This window comes from Mustela erminea, chromosome 11 (genome assembly GCF_009829155.1).
Source record: "Mustela erminea isolate mMusErm1 chromosome 11, mMusErm1.Pri, whole genome shotgun sequence".
In the NCBI taxonomy this organism is placed as follows: domain Eukaryota; kingdom Metazoa; phylum Chordata; class Mammalia; order Carnivora; family Mustelidae; genus Mustela; species Mustela erminea.
The window spans coordinates 68,400,749-68,424,046 of NC_045624.1; the positions used below are offsets into that span (position 1 = coordinate 68,400,749).

At 40.5% G+C, this 23,298-nt stretch overlaps 1 protein-coding gene across 2 annotated transcripts in view; it reads left to right on the plus strand.

Annotated features, from left to right (window-relative positions):
* The window catches only part of PON2 (paraoxonase 2), a 28,484-nt gene extending 8,029 nt beyond the window's left edge, over nt 1-20,455 (plus strand). For both annotated transcript variants that reach the window (XM_032304632.1, XM_032304631.1), the window contains 8 exons: nt 1,962-2,032; nt 8,634-8,689; nt 13,167-13,332; nt 13,872-13,998; nt 15,503-15,703; nt 18,246-18,327; nt 19,069-19,197; nt 19,824-20,455. In XM_032304632.1, coding sequence (XP_032160523.1) covers nt 1,962-2,032; nt 8,634-8,689; nt 13,167-13,332; nt 13,872-13,998; nt 15,503-15,703; nt 18,246-18,327; nt 19,069-19,197; nt 19,824-19,982 — 991 coding nt within the window. In that variant the 3' untranslated portion in view covers nt 19,983-20,455. The remainder of the gene's footprint in view (nt 1-1,961; nt 2,033-8,633; nt 8,690-13,166; nt 13,333-13,871; nt 13,999-15,502; nt 15,704-18,245; nt 18,328-19,068; nt 19,198-19,823) is intronic.
* Nucleotides 20,456-23,298: the final 2,843 nt, after the last annotated feature.

Below are 23,298 nucleotides of genomic sequence, written 5' to 3' on the forward strand. Positions count from 1 at the left end.
TCCTGACATAGTTCCATCTGTTTCTGGAATCATGCAGTGTCCACTGAACCTGGGAGGTCATCTAGCCTCATCCTTACTTTTTGCATGAAGAAGATTGAGGCCTACAGAGATTCACCTGCTAATGGTCAGGCAGGCTTGCTGCTAAGACAGAAACACAGATCCCGTCACCCTTTTTGAGAAAAATACCCTAGCGGGTTAGAGTACTGCCTCTGGAAGGTTCTTCCCAGCAGGTGCCAAACCTCAGCAAAATTCCTTCACCTCTAAGTCACTTCCCTCATCCCTAAAGCAGGGACAATGGTACCTACTTCTTAAGGTTGTTTTAACAATTAAACGAAGCCGTTCAGGTAAATCACATAGAACAGTGGTATACTCAGTGAGTTTTAGCTGTTTTTATTACTCATTTCCTTTTGCCCCCCATGGTCATCGGCCGCAGTAACCTCATCATCACTAGTGTTACTGCTACCACACTAGGCCAAATATACATATTTCCTTCCTTTAAATCACCTGGGACTTGTAAATATGAGATTCATTGTCTTTTTTATTGCTTTACTTTAAATTTTGTACTATTTGAAATTTTTACTACATCTATATATTTCATATATTTATTTTATTCACTTCAATTTTATTTTATTGCCGTATTGCTATATTGTTTTAAAAAATTTTTGACACTATTTGAATTATACGATTCGAAATAACACACTGATTTCTTTCTTTATTTACTTGAAATAGAGCAAGAGAGAGAGCACAGGCAGGGCTGAGGGTCAGAGGGAGAGGGAGAAACAGACTCCTCATTGAGCTGGGAGCCCAACATGGGACTCGATCCCAGGATCCTGGGCTCATGACCTGAGCCAAAGGCAGGTGCTTAACCGGCTGAGCCACCCAGATACGCCTCAAAATAACATACTGATTAACATTTTAATTAGAAGCTTGATATATGATATGAGTTGCCACATTATATAGTTGCTACCACCTGTTGGTAATTTCTGGGTTAGGTAGGCCTTGGCCTTCTTCCATATTGCTGAGACCAGTAACCTTCCCCAAATTCAGGGTCTAGAAGTCCGACGCCGTCAAGGACTCAAATAGGAGAGGGACAAGTGGCAAATGGTCATTTTTCTCTCTTAAATGTGTGGTGTGTGTGACTCACTTTGGAAAAAATGTAAATGACTCTGAAAACCCTGTTATGACGTATGACCGTAGAGAACAGAAAGAGAAGGTGAGAGGCAGCAAGGGAAGTGCGGGGAAAGCCTACAGCATGGGGCTTCAGAAGAAGAGGACCCAGATGTGTTTGGCCAAACTGCTCTGTGGCCCTGTCCCCGGGCAGGGTGCTGGGGAAGGCATTTCCTTACAGTTCACCATTTCCTCAAGATTTCTTCATCTTTACTTTCTGTGAAACAACAGCACAGTGTACTTTTGTTACACTTACTTGGTGTTCTCCAGTGTCCTCACCCAGTAAATATTGGGATGGGAAGGAGACCGCCTCCACGTTGTTTCATAACAGCTTCTGTGCACCTGACTCTGCAAAACCGCCTCTTCTCCCGGCCTCCCATCAGGCCCCGTGTCATTTCGCAGAGGGTCTGAGCGCTGTTCAGCTCTGCTGGGCCCTCAGCTTCCGGGTCTCCATCTGGAGCTCTTCCCACCACACCAGAGCTGGGAGAAGTGTGACCTGCTGCCGTGTTCCCATTTGCTTGGGAACTTGCCTTACAAGTTTTATTTGTTGAGTTACTGGCTTTCTTTTATGACCCACATTCACATCTAGAACTTTGTGATATGCATTTGTATTTTAACTTCATTTCTGGTGCTATTTTATGTTCCTACCCTTGTTTTTCTATCTTCTCTTTTATCTGCTTTAGATTTATGCTGTGTTTTATGTATTGCTGTAAGCCTCTTTAAACCCTGTCTGCAACAAAGCAGGGAATACATAAACAGATAGATTTTTTCTTTTCTTTTTTTTTTAAAAACAGGAATCGACTTAAAGCCTCCAGAGAAGTAGAATCCGTAGACCTTCCGAACTGCCACCTCATTAAAGGAATTGGTAAGTATGAGAAAACACTTGTTATACACCTTACATTATTTGGCCACCAACACGAAAAAACTCATTAACAGTATTTTGGCATGCCACTAGTGTTGATCAGAGGAAAAATCCCATTAAATCAACAAAAACCTCTTCAGTCGATCTTTTTTGGATCTCCTGCCCCTGTATTTCTTCTCTCTCTCACGCTCACTACAATTTGTTAATTATTTGTGTACTCCTTTGTTTATGGGTTGATTTCTTGCCTGTTGCGTGACTTTTCTGAACTAATTCTGTAAAGTCTGTGCTCTTCGCTGTGTGCGGCCCCGTGCGCTGTCAGCCTAGCAGCTGGCTGGTGAAGGCGTCAGAAGGAAGAGGAGTCACAAAACGGAAAGTAAAAACCTCTGAAGAAAATCTCCATTCCCCACAGAAGTAACTCCAGAGAGAAAGTTTTTCTTCTCTTTCCTGACATTTCCAGCTCAAATGTAAACGAATACACGCATATGCATGTATTATTCACAAGTGGTGTCTTAGTATGAGATGACATTCTACAACCCACTTTATTCCAAATGCAATGTGGACAGTTTCCCCATTCAACACATGTGGGTCTGCCTCATTCTTTTTCATGTTTGCAGGTACCATGGTGGATTTAATCATTTCTGTCTTAATGCACATTTGGATGGTTTTAGTTTTTTTGCAACTACAAACCAATCAGTGAACATCATTGTACATAGAGGTCTTGTGTATCGGTAGGATAAATTCTTAACAGTGAGACTGTTGTTCAGTTAGTGGGTGTGTTAAAGTTTTGACAGTTGGGGTGCCTGGCTGGCTCAGTCAGTTAAGTATCCAACTCTTGGCTTTAGCTCAGGTCGTGATCTCAGGCTTGTGGGATCAAGCCCTGCATCAGGCTCCACTCTGGATGTGTGGAGATTCTCTCCCCTCTGCCCTGTGTGTGTGTGTGTGTGTGTGTGCACATGGGTGTGCGCACATACTCCCACTCTCACCCTTTCTCTCTCTAAAAAATATATATATATGTGTGTGTGTATTATATTTTTCTTTTTATAAATATTATAACTATATATTATACATGTTTCATACATATATATATATATATTTTTTTTAAATGTTTAAAATTTTGTCATTGCTGAATTGCCCTGGAGTTGGCAATGGTAATAAACTCAGTACATCATACTTACAAGCACATTCAGTGCAGACAGAGCTCAGAATGCTCTTTGAGCAAAAAACAGAGTAGTGATCCTTTGCTGGATCACACACAAGAAGGCTTCATTTTCATGGAACCTATCAGTTTTCAGGGCAGCCTTCTCTACTTCAGGTAGAACCTTCTGGTTCTGTTATTTGCCTCTCCCTCACACGTCTGTTTCTTACATGCCCTGTCTCCTAGTTGCCATCGCTACTTTGGTACTTTTTCCCAGTCCCATCTCCCTAGGCCTAGACTCCTTGACTTCTTTCTCCTGGAGCTTCTCCTCTCTGTTACTGTTGCACTTAGCAGGGAGATACAAACTCAGGATCAAATAGCAGACTGGCTAGATCTGTGCCAGATAAGGCAGCCGGTCCTAGAAATAAGCTTGTTGGGAGTCCCAGGAAACTCAGCTGCTGTTCCCTGCCTTCTGACTGCCGTCACGAGGAGCCCCTCAGAACTGGCCGCTAAGCAAGAGCCCGATGGCGTCTGTGAGGGATGTTCTGCAAGGTTGGGAGGTTGAGTCCATGCTCTCGAAGGTTACTGTTGCTACTGAGTTAATAATTGTCAAATTATTAAACAGCCCTTGGCCCTGTGGAGCCCACCTTCTGTGAATTCGAGTCTCAGAGTAGACAATAGGGCACAGCCAGACACATTACAGGATGAACCGCCAAGTGGATTGCTGTTACAACTCACTGGGATGGAGGGCTCCTCGGAGAAAAACAAGCCCAAAGACATTTGTATTCTGAACAGGCGTCTGTCTGTGTTTGTGACCTTTATGTTGTGATGTGTGTGAGCTACTGTCTGGAATTGGAAAGAATGAGGAAATATGTCACCTATGGCCCTTCTTGTGAAGTGTTTAATGCCTCTGAGGCACTTCAAAAGGCAACAGAGCGAAGACGATGAGTGATTAGAAGCCCATTTGGGATACATTTTTAGAGCTAATTAGAATTGTGCTTTTTTCTTTCTTTCTTTCTTTTTGTTTTTGCTCTGTGGCTAGCACGCACTGTATGAACATTTGTTGAATGCTATGTTAGTGAAGCCTACTGGCTAATAATAGCATGGGGTTATATGTTTTTAATAACAGTCGCCTATTCAGTGGTCTTTTGATTACGATGAAAAATAGTGTGTGGGGCATATACATTCCCATACAAGCCAAAGCGACTTCTTATGGTAGGCAACAAGGGTAGTCTTCTCTTTGGAAACAGTAGTAGCCATGCACTTGAGGCCCGCGGTCCGTCTAAGAGGTAAGACCACTTTCCTCTACCCTTCCATCCCCATCAAAACCCGTACGCACATACCAACACACACATACACACACACACACACACACATGCTTTCTCTCTGTCTCTGTCTCTCCAGTGCTATATTCACCATGACTAGACATGAACTCTTTGCCATTCTGGTGCTTTAAACATATCATCTCATGTCTTTCTGTTTTAATAAGTGATAGTCATCTGCCACACAGCATACAGGATGTGTGCCTTCCATAGGGGCACAGAGTAGGCTCACTGTCCCATTTTCTGTATTCTTTAACCCACTGAGCCACCCAGGCGCCCCCATTTTCTGTATTCTTTCCCCTCGTCTCTTACAGATAGAAACCAAGCTCTTACCCAGAATCTGGCCTAATATCGACATCTAAATAATAAAAATTATAATGACAGGAGCTAGTTAAGTCTATTTGAGGCTTAAAAGCTTAATGCAGGCATTCAGGGTACTGGACTAAAATAAAATTTTCAGTGGATTGTCTCTTTGAGTTAATTAGTGGTTTTATACACTTGGCAATCAAGACCTTTACAAAAACTGCTGCTGGGGAGATTTAAAAAAAAAAAAAAAAAAAGAGGCATTAAGTTTGCAGCCCTTGTGATAAGTTTGTTACTTTACACTCTACCTATGAAAGGAAAACAAAATACACACTACTGTGAGATTTAGATTTCTTATTTCTTTTCTTTCTTTTTTTTTTTTTTTTAATGAGAGAAGGACTCAACGCTCAGAAAGGTTTAGTACCTTTTGCAAATTATCTTTCCAATATAGTATCTCCTCCCAGAGTAATTAACACACATACCTCCCCAGTATGCCAAGAGTGGACAGTAAAAGGTACATTATATCTCAGATACTCTATTGGGAATGGCAAAGGCTGATTTGATATTGTAAAGTTACACCTAGAGGAGAGAGAAATTTATCTTCCTTTACTTGGCTGTCTAAAGATAAGCAAATGGCCTAGGGTGATAAGATGACTACGCTCTGTGTGGCCAATCTTGTACAAAGGCTGATGGAGCAGCACCATTGTCTTCAACACACTGCTTCTTGGTCAAGGACTAGAACTCCAGTTTTGGCCAGTTCCCAGCAGGAAAGGTAGAAAGAACATTGACGTGGCTATTATTTTTAGTTATTTTACCCAGAAATTACATGCATACTGTGCTCTCACTTGCAATTAACCTGAACGGAGACACCACATATGTCTGTGGTGTGTTGCCAGGCACCTGTGGCTGGAAAGGAGAAAGGGAAGTATGGATAGTGGGGAGCAGTTAGCCATCTCTGACACAGATCATTACCAAAGGAGTAAGAAAAAATAAAAAATCAGATGTGTTAAGCTAGACGACTTTCTCACCCAAGAGGGTTTTGAACGAGCTTGTACAGAAAAGTGCAGAGTATGGATTGGTGAAGATCTTGGGAGGAGGCATGGAAGCAAAACTTTTACAGGGGAAGCCAACCTATGGAATTGACCACAGTCAAATTTACAAAGTCAAGTGTTTTCAGAGAGAAAGCAGTGATGGTTCTGACAGAGAGAATTCATTCTACGCTAGGTTGTCTTTTTTCTGTGTGCTTTGAAGTCAGAACAAAAGGATTTGAGTCCCAGCTTCTTGGGACTCAAGAAGGACAAAAGGACTCAAAGTCCCAGACCTTGAGCAATTTGCCTAACCGCTCAAAGGTCCTATATTCTTAACTCTGAAATAAGAGATAATGCTTCTTAGAGTATAGGAAATTATGTGAAATAATGTGTGTAAAGTGTTTACAAGGAGTGTGGCCCTCGGTAAACTCTATACCTTAATAGCTATTACTATTACTGCTGGTACTACTCCTATTATCAAATTAGAGGAGAAAAAATTTCTCCAGCATTGACTACTCTTGCAGTAATCACACCGCAGCAGTGATATGAAATGATAACATTCTCTTGTAGTGATGGATATAGAAATGAAGATGGGGTGGGGGGTAGATCTGGAAGATATTCTAAAGAAAACTGCAGATAAGACTTTTTTTTCCCTTGGAATTAGGCAATGGGGTTAAACAGAAAGAAGTTACAGCATGGTTGAAATGCAAATATCTTTTAAAAAATGTTCTTCTCTTGATTACTGAAATGGTACCATTGTTTGTAGAAAATTTTAAACAAAGAAAAGTATAAAGAAGAAAATGAAAATCACTCATAATCCTACCACCCAAAGAAACCTGGTTAATTTGTTTCTATATATCTGGGGTTCCTGGGTGGCTAAGTAGGTTAAAGCCTCTGACTTCAGCCCAGGTCATGATCCCAGGGTCCTGGGATCGAGCCCTGCATTGGGCTCTCTGCTCAGTGGGGAGCCTGCTTCTCCCTCTCTCTTTCTGCCTGCCTCTCTGCCTATTTGTGATCTCTGTCTGTCAAATAAATAAATAAAATCTTAATTTGTTTCTATATACCTTTTCTTGTACTTTATGTATTAGCATGTACACATTGAAATTGTTTTAAGTAATTATTCAGAAGCAACCAATTTTACTTAATTGACTTCCTATTGTGGATCCAGAAAGTAAAACTTCAGACTGACCTGTGCCTGTGAATGTGTGTGTGTTAATATGTTTGTGGCTGCACATACACACATGTGGGGTCGAATTCCCTCCATCCCTGCGCATTACCAATTGAGAACGACCATGGGTCTAGAGACTAGGAAATCTTAACTTTTTTTGAGGTATTACTTAACCTTTTTTTTTTTTTAAAGATTTTATTTATTTATTTGACAGACAGAGATCAGAAGTAGGCAGAGAAGCAGGCAGAGAGAGGAGGAAGCAGGCTCCCCGATGAGCAGAGAGCCCGATGCAGGGCTCGATCCCAGGACCCTGAGATCATGACCTGAGCTGAAGGCAGAGGCTTTAACCCACTGAGCCACCCAGGCACCCCTTACTAACCCTTTTCTAAACTGCTGAAAGCCAAGGATCCTTTTCATAGACAATTTTCCAGCTGACATACAGATGACATTTTGCATTGCGTAGAATTTTAATAAGTTCACAGACTATAGAACCCATTTGTGGCTCCTTAGGAATCCACAGGCCCAGGTGAAGAACTCCTCCATTATGCCATGCGTAAGCATATATATGTATATATCTTCTTACCAAGGAACAGACTTTGCAGGTGTTCATGATTGCAGTTGTCTTTGCAAAGTGAAGTTCTTGGCATTTGTATTTTCTTCTGCTTTTCTCCACTATGATAGAGCCAGTGACACTGGAGGCAACCGGCCAGATGCAAACTCATGAATCAAAACCAAAACGGCTGCGTAGATGCTGTTTGTTTTTGACAACCTAGAAATAATCTTGGAGAAAGTCTTTGGAGAGGCCTTAAAGGGGAAGATTGGATTTTGTGGACTCAAAGAATGTGTCATGATTTGGCTTAATCTAAGCCATTTTTATTCCTCTTTTCTTGTGTTTGGGTCTATTATCTGTCTGCGGAATTTACACAGTGAGACCACTGGGAAGGTCTTGTGTCTAATTATTTGCTGTGCTGTGTGGAGTGGACTGCAGACAATCAATAAACAATCAATAGTAATTGTAGCCTGCTCAGAGACAAGCGTTAGAAGATTCAGCTGGCTTAGGTGCACGGTATTTTTCATTAATTTTCTTTTGCTGGTTGTTTTCTGTAGTTTAAAGCCTAAATTTAAAGATTAAGTGGAAGGCTTTCTTTGCTTATGAGAACAAGCAGACATTGTTTTTTAAAGAGGGCATATATAATCCCAGGTGTTTTATCTCTGTTAATGAGAGAAATGTCTGTGTTTGCTTCAGATTGAATGAGCAGAGAAAGGGACAAGGATATTTGCATGGTTAAATGACTATGAGCCCTTCTCTCTGAAAGTAATATTCCCCTGATGTCAATTACTTTTGTACCGACATCTGGATGTTTATCAGAAGAGTTTACAGATGTCAACTTTTCCTGTATTATAGCTGGAAATGTAGTGATTACTTGACTTTGATTTGAGTAAACATAAAATATCTCACATTTAAAGTCAGAGGTTCACTGCAGGAAGGGATTTGGACTGACGTGTATTAAAGAGAGTGGTAGGTTCCTTGGAAAAAATTAGAACCATTCCTAAAAATGCAGGCACCAACAAAGTAAACTAAGTCCCAGTTAGACCTAACAAATAATAGAATTGGAACATGACATTTATCTATCTCTTGAACTTACAGAAGCTGGCGCAGATGATATTGACATACTTCCCAACGGTCTGGCTTTCCTTAGTGTGGTGAGTAGCTCCTTCGTTCACCAGCCCCAGTGGAGGAGGGACAGGAGTGTTTGACGAGGGCCTGCAGCGCAGTAACTTGTTCTTAAAATTCCTCACTTTCAAAAATATGTTCTGGAAGAAAAAAAAAAAAAAAAGACAGTTTGAGCAGAAATTTGGAAAATGTCCTCAAGCTTATCTAAATGTAAAGATGAAAACGTCTTTGCCAATTGATTAATTGCTCTTTATTCCCCACCGCATTGTACTAAAATATTCCAATGCAATCTGTGTTTCAAAAGTTTCTTATTAAAAAGCATACTTTGGTCATTGTTGTGGCTATTCTGTACTACATTATACTCTTTTACATGCAGCATCTATCTCTCCTTCCATTAGCTACTCAATTTTAAGCTCATATTCTTGCTGCTGTTGTTTATTTTCAAATAATATACCAACTTTCCGAGACCAAGCCTTTCTCTTTCTTTCTTTCTCCCCCTGAATCACTCCTCCTCAAAGTCATCAAATGAGTTTATTGATACCCTTCGCTTTGCCTTAATTCTTAGAAGCTGAAAAATAACCGCTTCCCTGGACAGACATTGGGAAGACTGTAACACTGATTGGCCTGCGTGCTGGCCTACACCAGTCGCCATCTAATTGGAAAACTGTGTGAGTGGGCAATGAGGAAGTTCTGACCACCGCTCTTCCGTGGCGTGGGCCCCCATGAGTGTCCTTGGTGTCATCACGGCTTTGGTTTTCCTTGAGGAAGGTGGCCTGTGATGATTCTGTTGCTGCTCAGCATCCATTATTTTCAGGCTCTGAGATTCAGCTCTGACAAGCATAGGGTTGCTTTTGAAGAGTCACGGCACAAATAAACAGTTGTCGGACCTCTGGGAAGGGTCAGAGAACTCGGCTTGGAGAATGAGAGTTAGGATACTGGTCAGGTTCCTGATGGTTTTTAGGTGGAACACTGAGCAGCTGGTTGTTACCACTGAGGAGGAAAAAAAGAAATATTTTGGGCTTTGGCAAGAACACTAAAATTTATGTTAAATTTTAAAAATACAGTCTCAAAAGACAAGGTTATGTACTTACCTACATAGAATGAGTAAAATGATATTTCTAGTATTGTAGGTTTGTTAGGAAGCACATGCTTACACGTGTCTATAGGCTTAGGAGAAAACACTGGGACTCCTTGTCAGAATCGTTCGTAACTAGAGATGCAAAAATCCTGAGGAAAGTAGAAATCACTTGCTTTTTTTTTTTCCTCAAAAGAGGTATTTTCAGAGATTTTTGTAATCCAGAAATCACATGTTTCAAGATTTGAGCCCCCCTAGGAATAAACCTGAATTGGGAGAACTGAGGTATCCACGCACGTAAATCTATAGTCATTTCCACTGAAGGGCTAATGCCAGTCACAATGATCTTGTAGCCATGTCTATACAATTTCCTCAGCTTTTTTGTCCTTCCTTGGTTATCTGACTGTCTTTTATTTTTTTGAAATTTAGAAACAATTCCACTGTACTGCTGATTTTTAAATTACTCAGCACTGTCTCTCCCGTTTCCCAGAATTCACTTCTTTCTAAACGAGTAGTGGGTATCTCACGGCAGCTATCTCTTCCTCTTCCAAACATGGTAGCCCATCGGACACATCTTCTGTGGTTATGGGTGTGAAGGTCAGCCCAAAACCTGCGTCCTACTTTGTGAAGAATTGGATGACAGAAAATAGAATATAAGAAAGATTTATATGGCAATAGGAGTGTACTTAACACCACTGAAAGGTATGCTTAAAATGGTGAAGGTGGTAAATTTTGGTATGTGTAGTTTACGGAAAGTAAAAATAAATCAAACTTTTGAAAAGAGAAAAAACATGGTTAAATGGTGGGGAGCATTAAAATAACCATGAATAGTGATCCACCATCTCTGGTAGAGCTTTCTTTCTTGAAGCCATGCTCTCGTTGATGGGACAGTGATATAAAATAGAGATTATCAGCCTGTGAAGTGACCCTGCCATGAAGGGATAATGTAATTCCGGTTTATTCTGCTTACTGAGACTGCCAGCCTTGAAGTTTTATCATTTTGATAGGTTTTTTAAAATTGGAGATAATTTCTATTATGTTCAACTTTGTGCATAAAGTGAGACTTAATTTTGGTGTACTCTTTTAGATTTGCATAAAATATGACTTAAAAGATCTCAAAGAGAAAAGACCTAGATTATTTCGGTGAGTCCTGAGAAAACATGAAATAAAATGCAACCTTTCATTCCTGGTTGAAGGCTCCAAGAAAACTAGAAATGGAAGGTAATTTCTCTGAAACCTACAGCTGACATCCTTCTTAGTGGTAAAACATTAGCCACCTTCCCATAAATGTTTAGAAAAGGAAGAAAATGCCCCCAAAGATTATGACCATCAGTAATCTACTAGAGTTTTTGTGGGGTTTTTTTAAGACTTTTATTTATTTATTTATTTATTTGACAGACAGAGGTCACAAGTAGGCAGAGAGGCAGGCAGAGAGAGAGGAGGAAACAGGCTCTCTGCTGAGCAGAGAGCCCGATGTGGGGCTCGATGGCAGGACTTTGGGATCATGACCTGAACCGAAGGCAGATGCTTTAACCCACTGAGCCACCCAGGGGCCCCTCTACTAGAGTTCTTAATAACCCAGTAAAACAAGAAAGAGAAATACGAAGTGGGGAGAAAAGTCAAAACTGCCATAGTTTTCAGACATCACCATTACCTGCTTTTTAGACAATCCAAGACATTCAACCAGTAGACTGTTTCATCCACAGGGAGAGTTCAGTGAAGTGGTTGGATTCAAAACAAACATGTAAAACTCACTAGCTTTCCCGTGCACAAGGAAGAACCAAGTAGGAGCTGTAAGAGTCATAAAAATAAAAGTAATAATGTTCCATTCAGAGCAGCAACTTAATTCTCAAAATTTGTACAGAAAAGTCAATGAGAGGTACCTGGGTTAAAGCCTCTGCCTTCGGCTCGGGTCATGATCCTAGAGTCCTGCGATCGAGCCCCACATCGGACTCTCTGCTCTGCCTTTCTACTTGCTTGTGATCTCTCTCTCTCTCTCTCAAATAAATAAATAAAATCTTTAAAAAAAAAATCAATGAGCAAAAATATCTAAGACTAGTTTGTGACAATAAAACGATGAGGTGTGGGATATGGGGACTCGCCATAAATAGAGTGGCTGTAATTAGAAATAAAGCTATGGTAATTAAAGAGTGGTGTATTGGTACAGGAATAGGCCGGAGTCCCCAGACAGATCAGAATGCAGAGGGGTCTTGTATATGTACATGTACATAGAGGTGATATTTGCAGTCAGTGAGGAAAGGACAAACTATATGCCAGGCACAGCTCCAGGCCCTGGGACCTAGCAGTGAGCGGAGGAGACAAAGTCCTGACTCTTGTTCCAGTGGGGTGAGGATGGATCTGTGTCAGATGCTCGCAGCACTTTAAGAAGTAAAGGAAGGTGGGGCAGTGGAGACTCGGGAGAGCTGTGCTGAGGGTGTGGTCAGGCTTCCATTTCTGTATGTCTACGGATGCATCTGTGCCAAATAGCGATAAGTACCATTTGACACAGATACAAAGCATCCGGGAGACCTAGATCTTGGGGTGGGGTGGGGTGGGGAGCATTCCTAGGCAGAGGGAACTGTGTGTATAAATGTGCTGAAGTGAGAATGTGCCTGGTATATTTGAAGAGCTTTAGGAAGCCATGTGGCCCGTAGGAGATGAGAGCCGAGATCTGGAGTGTTTAGGGTGCGGAAGGTGCAGGAGGGTGAGCAGGGCAGACCATACAGGGAACCCGAAGAACTTTCACTTCATAATCTGAGCGAGATGGAGTTTTGATCAGAGGCGTGACATCATCTGACTTAATTTGGATGCTGGTGGGAGACCAGTCTTCCATAGGGAAAGGCCAGAAAAAATAAAAAAAGGACAGTTGGTTGTGAGCCGTTGCTGTCATTGGGGGCGTGGTTTGGGTCAGGGCAGTCATGGCCAAAGCGATGAGAAAGGTTCACAGCCTTATGAAGAGATATATTTTTCAAGGTCAAGTCCACAGGATTTGCTGGTGGATTGGATCTGGGGAGTGAGGCAAGGAGGGGAGTCTTGACTTAATACCGTTCACCAAGACTTTGAGCTTCTGGACGAGCGAAGGGCAGGCCAAGAGCTTGAGGGTCAACAGCCTACGTGTAAACTTTCACTTCTTCCCACCCCCCAACTCTGCTGGGTATCTCCCCGTCCACCAACCTTCTGGTCATCCCCTTAAGAGACCACACCCCTAGGCTTGTGCTTCCACTCAGAAGAATCAGTTCCCGTTCATCTCACAGCTCTCCAGCCCCCGATTCCTATTTTTTTTTTTCTATCCTCTTCTCTCTGCTTTCTTGCTGTTTGTAGCTGTAATGCCGCCTCCTTTAACCAAAGTCTATCACTTATTTATACAGCCCATTTTAGCCCATAAACACCTGGAAGCCTCTATATTTAACTTTTTCCTCTGTTTTGAAAAGGGTTTGAAATGTCCAGGACTCCACAGCTTTTCCCCAGATAAGCCTGGAGGGATACTAATGATGGATCTAAAAAAAGAAAACCCGAGGGCCCTGGAACTGAGAATCAGCCGTGGGTTCAATTTGGCTTCGTTCAATCCACATGGTATCAGCACCTTCATAGACAACGGTAAGGGCTGATGAGCTCCTCACATGGAGAAGCTTCTCATGGTTTGCAAATGACTATGGAAAATAGATTTGGATCATATCTGTAGAAACAGAAGAACAATTAACTCATGAATTATTACTGTATTCTTCATACAAGTAAGTTGGTCACTTGCCACTCCAGCTAGCAGCAACTTAGGCCACCTTTGGAATTTCTAGCAGGTAATACCTGGGAGAATGTTTACATTTCATAACCTTTTTCCATATACCTATGATTATTGCATTAAAAAAGAGCTATGGTTTTGAATTAAACTATAAACAGATTATTCATGAATTCTGTATATGGAGTGGAAAACCCTCTTTCTTAAAGGTCAGGGGACCGATGATCAGAAATAACACCAGCCAGACAGTGATGAGAAAGACGGGGAAGAAGAATGATCTGTTAGGTCGCCTAACAGCTTATACATTCAACCTTTCCCCGCCTGTGGTATTTAAATGTCAGTGTCTGCCCAGAGGTCCTGTGGTTCTGTCTTGTAAATTAACTCTGTTCTTTCAATTCTTTAGACGACACAGTTTATCTCTTCGTTGTCAACCACCCAGAATTCAAGAATACAGTGGAAATTTTTAAATTTGAAGAAGAAGAAAATTCCCTTTTGCATCTGAAAACAATCAAACATGAACTTCTTCCAAGGTACTCAGCCCTTTTGTTCATTCTCCAGTCTGTCTCTGGCATTTCCATGTATTTCCCGTGATGGTCCTCTCAGCTTTGATAAGAGCTAAAATATGTGTATGTAGACACATATGTAAAAACACGCGCGCGTGTGTGTGTGCGTGTGTGTGTGGTTTCCTTGTAGAGCAGGGAAAGTCAGTGTCACTCATAATAACCAGTGTTCTCTGAAGACTCCCCTGAGAAATGATAAAACACTGGATTACAGAGGCGTTGCTCCTCAGGTCCATCTAGGGAACAGGAGACAAGCCTCCCTGTTTTTCCTGCTGTCACCTTCCATCTCAGATGACTCATCACCCTAACCATAATACTTTGTCCTGCCAAGGAAGAGTAGCCTGCTTTAAATGATGGCAGTGTGCTTTGTGTGGGACTACTACAGAGTGCTTCCATCGGGGTCATGGTAGCTGGGGGCTAATGGCCACACAGAGTTGGAGGGATTCAGACTGGAAGCTGGTCACTCTTTCCTTCCAGAACATACCACCGGTTGATAATGTGGCTAAAGGAGACTCATGTGTATCTCCCTGGCTCCGCTTGCATTAGCTTACTGCTTCTTTTAAGTTTGAACTTCGATGAATATTTTTAATTTCTCCATCCCTATCTAGGGCTTCCGCATGTAACTTCCAATTGTTCTTCCCAAAAAATGCACTTCACGATAAATAGGAGCATAAGTACTGTCCAGGCAGCCTCTGCATCATGGTCTCTTTCAGAAAGAGGGGACCCACCTTCCCCGTAGCTCTGTTTTTCACTGACCAAAGAAGAAAGCAGCTCTTTCAGAAAGTGTTGCATAGGGTAATTGGAATTTAAATTTAATAACGCCCTTGCCTAACTGGTTTTAAAAATGTAATTGTTTTTAGCATATAAATCTCTCATCTGAATCATTGCACTATGGCAATTTCATCATCCATCTCTCTGCACGTGTCTGTGGAGGGCCCGTTCATTCTCGGCACGTCGTCTTTGTGAGTCGGGTAGAAATTGAACAGTCAACCTTAGTTTGACTAATAACCAAGCAGAGGAACTCAGGAAAATCTGGCAACTGAGTAAATGAAGGCTAGGTAAATGTTATTGACGGCCTGACCCGCTCCGCAGCCAGCGCGGCTCTAGCAAGCTCTGTACTCTAGATAGTCGTACCCTTTCATGTTGTTGTTAAACCCGACACTTCTGGCTGTCAAAAAACATAGCCTGTTGGCACGAAGTTCTTTTTTTTCTTTTATAAGAGTCCTGCCGTAATTGCTAAATGACCTGTCTTCGGATTACCTGTTACCTTGCAAAATTGTTCTCTGAAAAACGATATTATAGTAGATTACCTATGACCATAGCCGTGTGACTTTTAGCTGAGCTTTTCCTGGGAAACTTCGTACCAAAAATTTAAAGCACAGATTGTTTATGCCGTCCTTCCAGAGACTTAATCTTTAATATGGAGACCAACTGGTTGCTGCTTTTCTCTCACGGATTATTTTTTCTCTTTCAGTGTGAATGATATCATAGCTGTGGGACCAGCACATTTCTATGCCACCAATGACCACTATTTCTCTGATCCTTTCTTAAAGTATTTGGAAACATACTTGAACTTACACTGGGCAAATGTTGTTTACTACAGTCCAAATGAAGTTAAAGTGGTAGCAGAAGGATTTGATGCAGCAAATGGGATCAATATTTCACCCGATAAAAAGTATGACTCCTCATAAGATTATCTTCTCTTCTCCTTAGTAGTGGTGCTGGGTCAGATTCCTCACTTCACTGGTTTTTTCCAATGTAAAAAGCTTCCTTGATATTTTTTTGTCTATGACAAATATATATGTGTGTGTATATATATATATGTACACACACACACACATATATATAAAATATATACGTTGATATATTTGTATTAAATATATATAATGTTTATATGTAATATTTAATATATACTAAGTACATATATATATTTACATATAATATCTAAATATCATTATAGAATTTAATTTTGTAAATGTGAATTTTTATGATCCGGGTTATTTACATATACCTATTAAAGGGTGAGATAGGTGTTTCCTTTTAAATAAAGATATCTTTGTTTCATTGGCTGCATATTATTCTATGATAGGGATGATCTTAAAGTAATTTAAACAATTCTCTGATAATGGATGCATAGGTTGGTTTTCATATATATATATATATACACACACATATATATATTTTTTTTTAATATAAAAAATGTATTTCTCATTTACCACTGAAGCTTCTCCAGATATTTTTAAGGAATAGCTCCTGAAGGGAGCATTGCAGCGTAATCCATATTCAGGTTTCGGGAGGATAAGACAGACCTGGGTGGTAATGCCGCCTGGGCACGGGTTGACAGTGATGCTCTGAGTTGTGTCTGCACGTTTGTACAACTGTTTATATAGAACAGATCCCTCAAAGTAGAACCACTTACTTGAAGAGTTACCCCTTTAAATGGTAACTTTAATAGCTATTGCCCAGTGGGCGCCCCCTCCCAAATTATCCCACTGTTTCTCTACGTCCAACCATAGCATATAGAAAGGAAATTAAATTTTATTAACTTCCCTTTGTACTACCTTAGCACATTGAACAATTTAAACTCCTACAAACATAACGTGAAATAAATTTGGCATTCCTTGACAACTCAATGTCTTTTTTCATGACACAATTTCTTCTTTCTTGTTGATTATAGAAGACGAATGTAGAATCATTTAAATTGTCTGTAACTCTCCTGCCAAATCTGTTTTTCTCCCCCAACTCTCATCTTTCAATTATGAGACTCAAACTTTCCAGCACCTGAGCTGCAGACAAGAATAATGAGAGAGGATTCAGCTCTAACTCCTCTTTTGCCCTCCCCGGCCACCCCAGGAGCAAGCTGTCCTCACACCCCCCCCCCCCCCCCACTTTCCTTTCCCACTGATGCCTGCCCGCTTTAGGTTCTCACCCTCTCTGGCTAGAGTAGTAGCCAGTAGTAGCCAACTTGTTTTCAGTCTGCTGACATTTTTTGCCTTGTTGCCAGTTCTGTCTTTCTGTATTCCATGAGCCCTTAAGGCTCTCTGAAAGAGGGGGCCTGGCCAGCTTCTTCTTGGACTCCTCCTGCTGAGCCCTGCCTGGTGCAAAAGCAAATGCTCAGGACCTGTTGAATGGAACTGGCCGGTTGTTATTATGCCACTTTGTTATTCTGCAAATTCAGTGGGACCCAATTGCTTATCAAATCAGGGCAAGCTAAAGGGTTGGACTTGCTTTAATAGGGGAGCTTCAACCTCCCTTTTTGACCCTTTTCATACTTTCTCTGCTTTAGACAAAGAAGTCATTATTTTGCAAATATGCCTCTCTCATTCTTGCCCCTGTGCCTTTGCTCACAAGGGTTTTTTCTGCCTAGAAGGTGCTTTGTCCTCATTTCCCCAAGTGCAGTCTCCTTCCATAGCCGCAGCAGATGCCCTTCCTTTGTGAAGCCTTCTGTGTTCTCAGGAGTTAGGTATTTCTTCGGTCTCTAGGCCTGAACTCTTTCCCGTGTAACCAATCATGCTGTATTATTTGTTTCATGTGTACAAACCAGTCTGATCATCCCAACGCACTAGAAACTCTGTAGGAGAAGGCTGCCTCTTCTTTATGTCCGTCACAATACTGAGCTCATGGCTTCACACATGATAATTGCTCAATAGAACTGTTGCCATGGAACGGTCAATTCAATGAGTAAAATTACCGTAAAGTAGTCCGTTAATTCACCCTGCTTAGATGTAGGCAGATTGTTCTCAATAGATTCTTAACTCTTACTCTGAAAATTCTCAACATGGTAATAAATATTTTACTAAGAATGAATGATTATTAATAAATAATAAAGTGTGTTCTGTTCGCTACTTTTTATTTCTGTGTGAACATGATACATAGAAATACCAAACTGTATCGTGGAATGTGTAAACTTTTTTTTTGGAAGCCAGACATTTCGGTGGCAAATATCACAGACTTTATGTTCAAAATAATGTTCTATATTACTTTTCCCTTTACAAACCTCTTGAGAAATCATTTAACAATTCTGTGATTGTTTGTAGCAACAATGAATTGATTTTGAAAGCTTGCTTTTTAAATAAAAATTGACCTTTATCAAGCATTCCTTGAGGGCCCATCATTGATTAACTTCTTGGCAGGTTATTAAAACTTATTCTTCCATATGGTATTAATGAAGTTTTATATTGGCGTGGTGCTCTAACCAGTGTGTCCTTTCTGTGAAGGTACATCTATGTTGCTGATATCCTGGCTCACGAAATTCATGTTTTGGAAAGACACCCTAATATGAATTTAACTCAGTTGAAGGTAAAATACTTATTTTCTTATATCAAGTAGACCTTAACGTATTAAACTTGGTAATTTTGTAGTTACACTGTATCACCACAGTACTTCCCTTAGAACAGAATATAATGCCAGGGTTGCTATTCTGCGTTTTTAAATATCACCTCTCTACAACAGGCTAAGCCTCCTGTCCCCAGCCTTCATGAGGACTGACTGATGACATACAGCAGAGGGTTGGGAGTGATATTTGCATCAGATTTAGAGCCCATTCCATGACGTACTGATGGTACCCAATGAATTCCAATAAGAATTTTCACAATTGAAAAGACTAATAGATGAATTCTGAAATGAAGATTTATGCACATTGTCAGCTCTTTCAATAATAAATGAAGGTAGAAATTGGGTTCCACACCATTATTATTTTCTTCCTGCTTGACAACACATATTTTAGATTGATTAAGAATTTCCTATTTTGCTTCAAATGAGTTCCTTGAGCTAACTGATCATTGTGCATCTTTTAAAGGAAAAGGAGTTCATTTTTAAGAGACATTGATCATCACCCTAACTCTCTTAATTTCAGGGAAGATGAAAAGTGGCCCTAACCCAGTTTATTAAATTTAATTTACGCCATATTGGTGTTAAAAGGGTGGAAGCCGGGAGCTGTGTGTAATTTTCCCATGTGTTGAGAGGCAAGAATGCTTAGTCCTAAATTATTTAATCAAGTTTCTCAAGTCATTTAGATATTGACATTTTTTCATTTGGAAGGTACTCAAGTTGGATACACTGGTGGACAATTTGTCTATCGATCCTTCCTCGGGGGACATCTTGGTAGGCTGTCATCCTAATGGCCAGAAGCTCTTCATTTATGACCCGAACAATCCTCCGTCATCAGAGGTTTTTCTTTTTTTTTTTTTAAGTCTTCATTTTTCTACTTTAATTGTTTAAGTCCTTTTGAACTAATAACATAGTAAACTGTCACAGGGATGGTTTGTTTAGTCGTTTTAAACCAACAATGCGATAAACTTATGCAGTGATTTTGTAAGTGCTTTAAGCCAATAATTGGCAGAATTTCACTCATTCAAATACTTTTAGAAAAATAATCTTTTGATGTATTAAATTACCGTGGAAACTAGTCAAAAGGCATTTTCTATAAAGACATGTGCCCTCCTTGTGTGGTAGACTGGCAATGTTTTTAAATACCTGGCTTATTGTCAGCTCCCTACATGACATGACTTCTGTTCATGCTAGCATAGTGTGGAAGTATTTCCATTAATGCTCAATTACTATAATAACCCGAAATCCTGGGTTGGCATGCAGTAGTAGCTAGATGGTTGAAAAAAGTACTTTCTTTGTAGGCTTAAAAAAGTGCTTTCATTTAAACATTAAAAAGATTGGTAACTGCTGTTTTCAACAGCACATCCTCTGAATCATTGCGTCGCTGTGGAAGACAGGGATTATTGGTGATTGGGTGACATGGGTGTATGGTGGTTCAGTGTTAATCTTTTGTATCCCCTGAATAGGTTCTCCGCATCCAGAATATTCTGTCTGAGAAGCCGACTGTGACTACAGTTTACGCCAACAATGGATCTGTTCTCCAGGGAAGTTCTGTAGCCTCAGTGTATGACAGGAAGCTGCTCATAGGCACTCTCTATCACAGAGCCCTGTATTGTGAACTCTGAATTGTACTTCCGGATGCAAGTGTGCTAACTTCTTTTAACACTTACTTTTCTACGAATTGCTAATTGTGTGGGAATTTAACCGGCAAAATGGGCCCAGGAATGTAGGACCTGTGTAGTTAATTCTATTTCAGTAAGGAAAAGCCCCTTCAGTTCTGATAGCACTTTTAACATAAAAGGCAAAGGGACAGTTTTTAAAATATGTGGCGTGAAGGAGAGAGAAGACAGCTGCCTCCAGTAAAGCGGATTCACTGAACAAAAGGAACCTCATCTCTGCCTTCCAACTGCCAGAGCGTGCATTCCACTGAAACAGGGTAGACTGCATTTCCTGAAAATGTGAGTGACCTCAGCTCCAGCAGTGTGACCACTGTGAGTGTTCAGAACTACTGATAGGTAACATGTGGATGTTTTTTACTTACATCTTTGTTTACTGTTAATGCGTTGGAGTTCTATTAAAGGCTAACTAAAAATCCAAATTTGGCCTGTCGCTTCATTCTCAAGGCATGCCTTCAGGAGGGGAATGGGAAAGCAGGCCCCTTCCTCATGGGGTTCTCCTTGGGATATGCAGGCATGGGAACCTAAATTTCTTTCACTGAATGCTGAATGTAAATGGGCTCTTTATTTGAATAAAACGGAGCAAAGCATCAGCTAAATATAGCAACTCCAGTTCTCAGTGAGTACGGAGTGTTCCCCCTCAGCTCTCTTCCTTAATGGCAGTCCACCTTGCCTACCAAGAGGAGATAAAAAGTTGGACCTGGTGGGTCGTGCCACCTCCCCATTGAACACAACCATGAACTTCATTGGGAGAAATGAAGTCAGCTATCCAGTAGGGTTAGTCCTAGCAATGCTGGGATCATGGCGAAAGGTGTCTGCCTCCCATAGGAGAGTTCTTTCCACTCATTAAATGTCCTGTAAAATCATCTTAAGCCCTGAGGAAAGGCTTGCATGTGTTTCTCTCCGTTGTAACTTACCAAGGCATTTTGCTTCTTATACTTTTTTTTTTCCATTTTTGGCATCATTATCAGGACAATATTTGCCAGTTCCTTAAATTTGCCAGTGAATGCATGAAAAATGGCACATTCATTATCTCATGGAGTCCTAATTACAATCCTGAGGGAGTAGGTATTGATAGTACAAACTGTTAACACTTCATAGATGTTCAAGGTCACACACCTAGTGGCGCTCCCCACCTAGTTCTGATGCCATGGGCTAAAAGTTCACCCCCATGAAGTCACCGCCGTGGAGTTAATGAGGTCTCCTTATTTACTAGTTTACCTGTTGTAGAGTTTCTTCTGTTTTCTTAGATATCAATTTGAGTTCCTTCTTCCGATGAATCCTTTAATGATTTTTAAATGTAAACTGCAGAATGGTTCTTCACCTTGGCCACGGTCTACTTGACCTGTGGTTTTATTTACATTTTAAAATAGTCTCTGACTAATGTCTGTTGGAGCTCTTTCATGCTAAAATAATTACTGTTTTTTGCTGTTTTCCTTGTCCATAGGAAAAAATATGTCACAGATGAATAAAGCAAGATTAAATGTTAGTCACCAGAGATCCAAATCCAAGAAGCGTATTAGATATTGGATGATAATAGTGACTATCTAAAGACCTACATTCATGAAAAGTAGCAGAATACAGTAGGTATAAAGTAAACTTGTTTTCTATTGCATTTATTAGAAATTTTATTTGAACAAAAGTAAGTATAATTTTAATGAGCTCAGGTATTAGTTATCTTAGAAATACAAAAATAATTTTTAAAATACTTTTGGCCTCACTGGGTCAGGGATTTTGTTTTTTCTAAGCATAAGGATTGCATTTATATATTATGATCTTATTTTGATCAAATATTGGGTTTTACAGTTTGTTGTTTATTAGAAAGTCAAGTCACTCAAGTACTAAAACTGCAATTGGGATATGTCACCACTAGGTGGATACAGGTCCCACAGGGGTGTGAGTGTTTTCTTGCCTTTTTTTTTTTTTAAGAATTTTTTTTTAATTAATTTATTTTTTTCAGCGTAACAGTATTCATTGTTTTTGCACCACACCCAGTGCTCCATGTAATCCGTGCCCTCTCTAATACCCACCACCTGGTTCCCCCAACCTCCCCCCACCACCCGCCGCCCCTTCAAAACCCTCAGATTGTTTTCTTGCTTTTTAAACTGACTTCCTGTTCAGTGACAGTAGGTTTATCTGAATACACTTTTGGTCTTCACAAAACCTCAGCTCTTTTACAACAGCTAAATGAGAACATGAGTTCCTAATACATGGAAGAAGGACAATTAAATATAAGCTGTAATACAATATTTTTTTCTCATTTTGTATATGGATTAATTATTAATGATAACTACTCTGAGGCTGATCCTTTTTCTAAACTAATTTCGATCTGCTCACTTGGAATTCTGTCCTGGATTCAGACTTAACCGGGCTGGTGAATGTCGCCCTGGCAAAACAGTAAAGACTTAAAACAGCACCGACTACCCTACCACCTAAGAGAAGTAGCCACTTCTCTTAGATTACTCATAATTTTCATTATTCACTTGCCTTTTCACAAATGGATTCCTGAGTGTGTCAGGAGCAGGGTCGAGAGAACCCCAACAGCTCTCTTAGTTTTCTGATCCTGGTTTTCAGGATTTTTATTCCATAAAGCAGAAGGCAGAGAAGGGCAGCGGCGGGGAGCCTCATCTAATTTTTATTATTGCAAAGAAAATAATTTCCAGTTCACTTAAAAAAATGTTTAAGGACACTGAAGGACTTTTCTGTGGCCAGCCTTGAGCTAGGCATTATGATACAACCGTGAACTAGACATAATGCCTGTATTCTAGTGGGAGATTCAGCAAATGAGAAAATAGCTAGCCAGCTAGCTAGGTGATAGATAGAGAGATAGATGGAGTGATTAGAAGGAACTCAACAAAGAAATGTGATCAGGGAATAATTTGGAGAAACCTAGTTTCCCCCTGCCACACGCAACTTTTGACAAGCGGAGAAAAGTCCAAAGAGTAGTTCGGTGACCTAATGTATGTCCTTCAGGTTTGTTCACAAATCACCTTTTTGCCACATTTGCTTTATCTTCCCAAATTTGTTTGAAAGCCGGTTGGAGATACGCTAAACCCTCACTTCTGCTTCTTTTAGCTCGCATCCTGTCAACGCGAGGCCATTCTCCTCCATAACCACTGTGTAATCCGGACACACACACCTAAGAGCATTAGTGATACGTTTGTCGTGCCACCTGGTGTCTGATCCAAATTCAAATCTCCTTTAATAGTTGCTTATCCGTACACAATCCAGATGCGTTTAATAGTTGCTTTCCCTCCCAACCCCA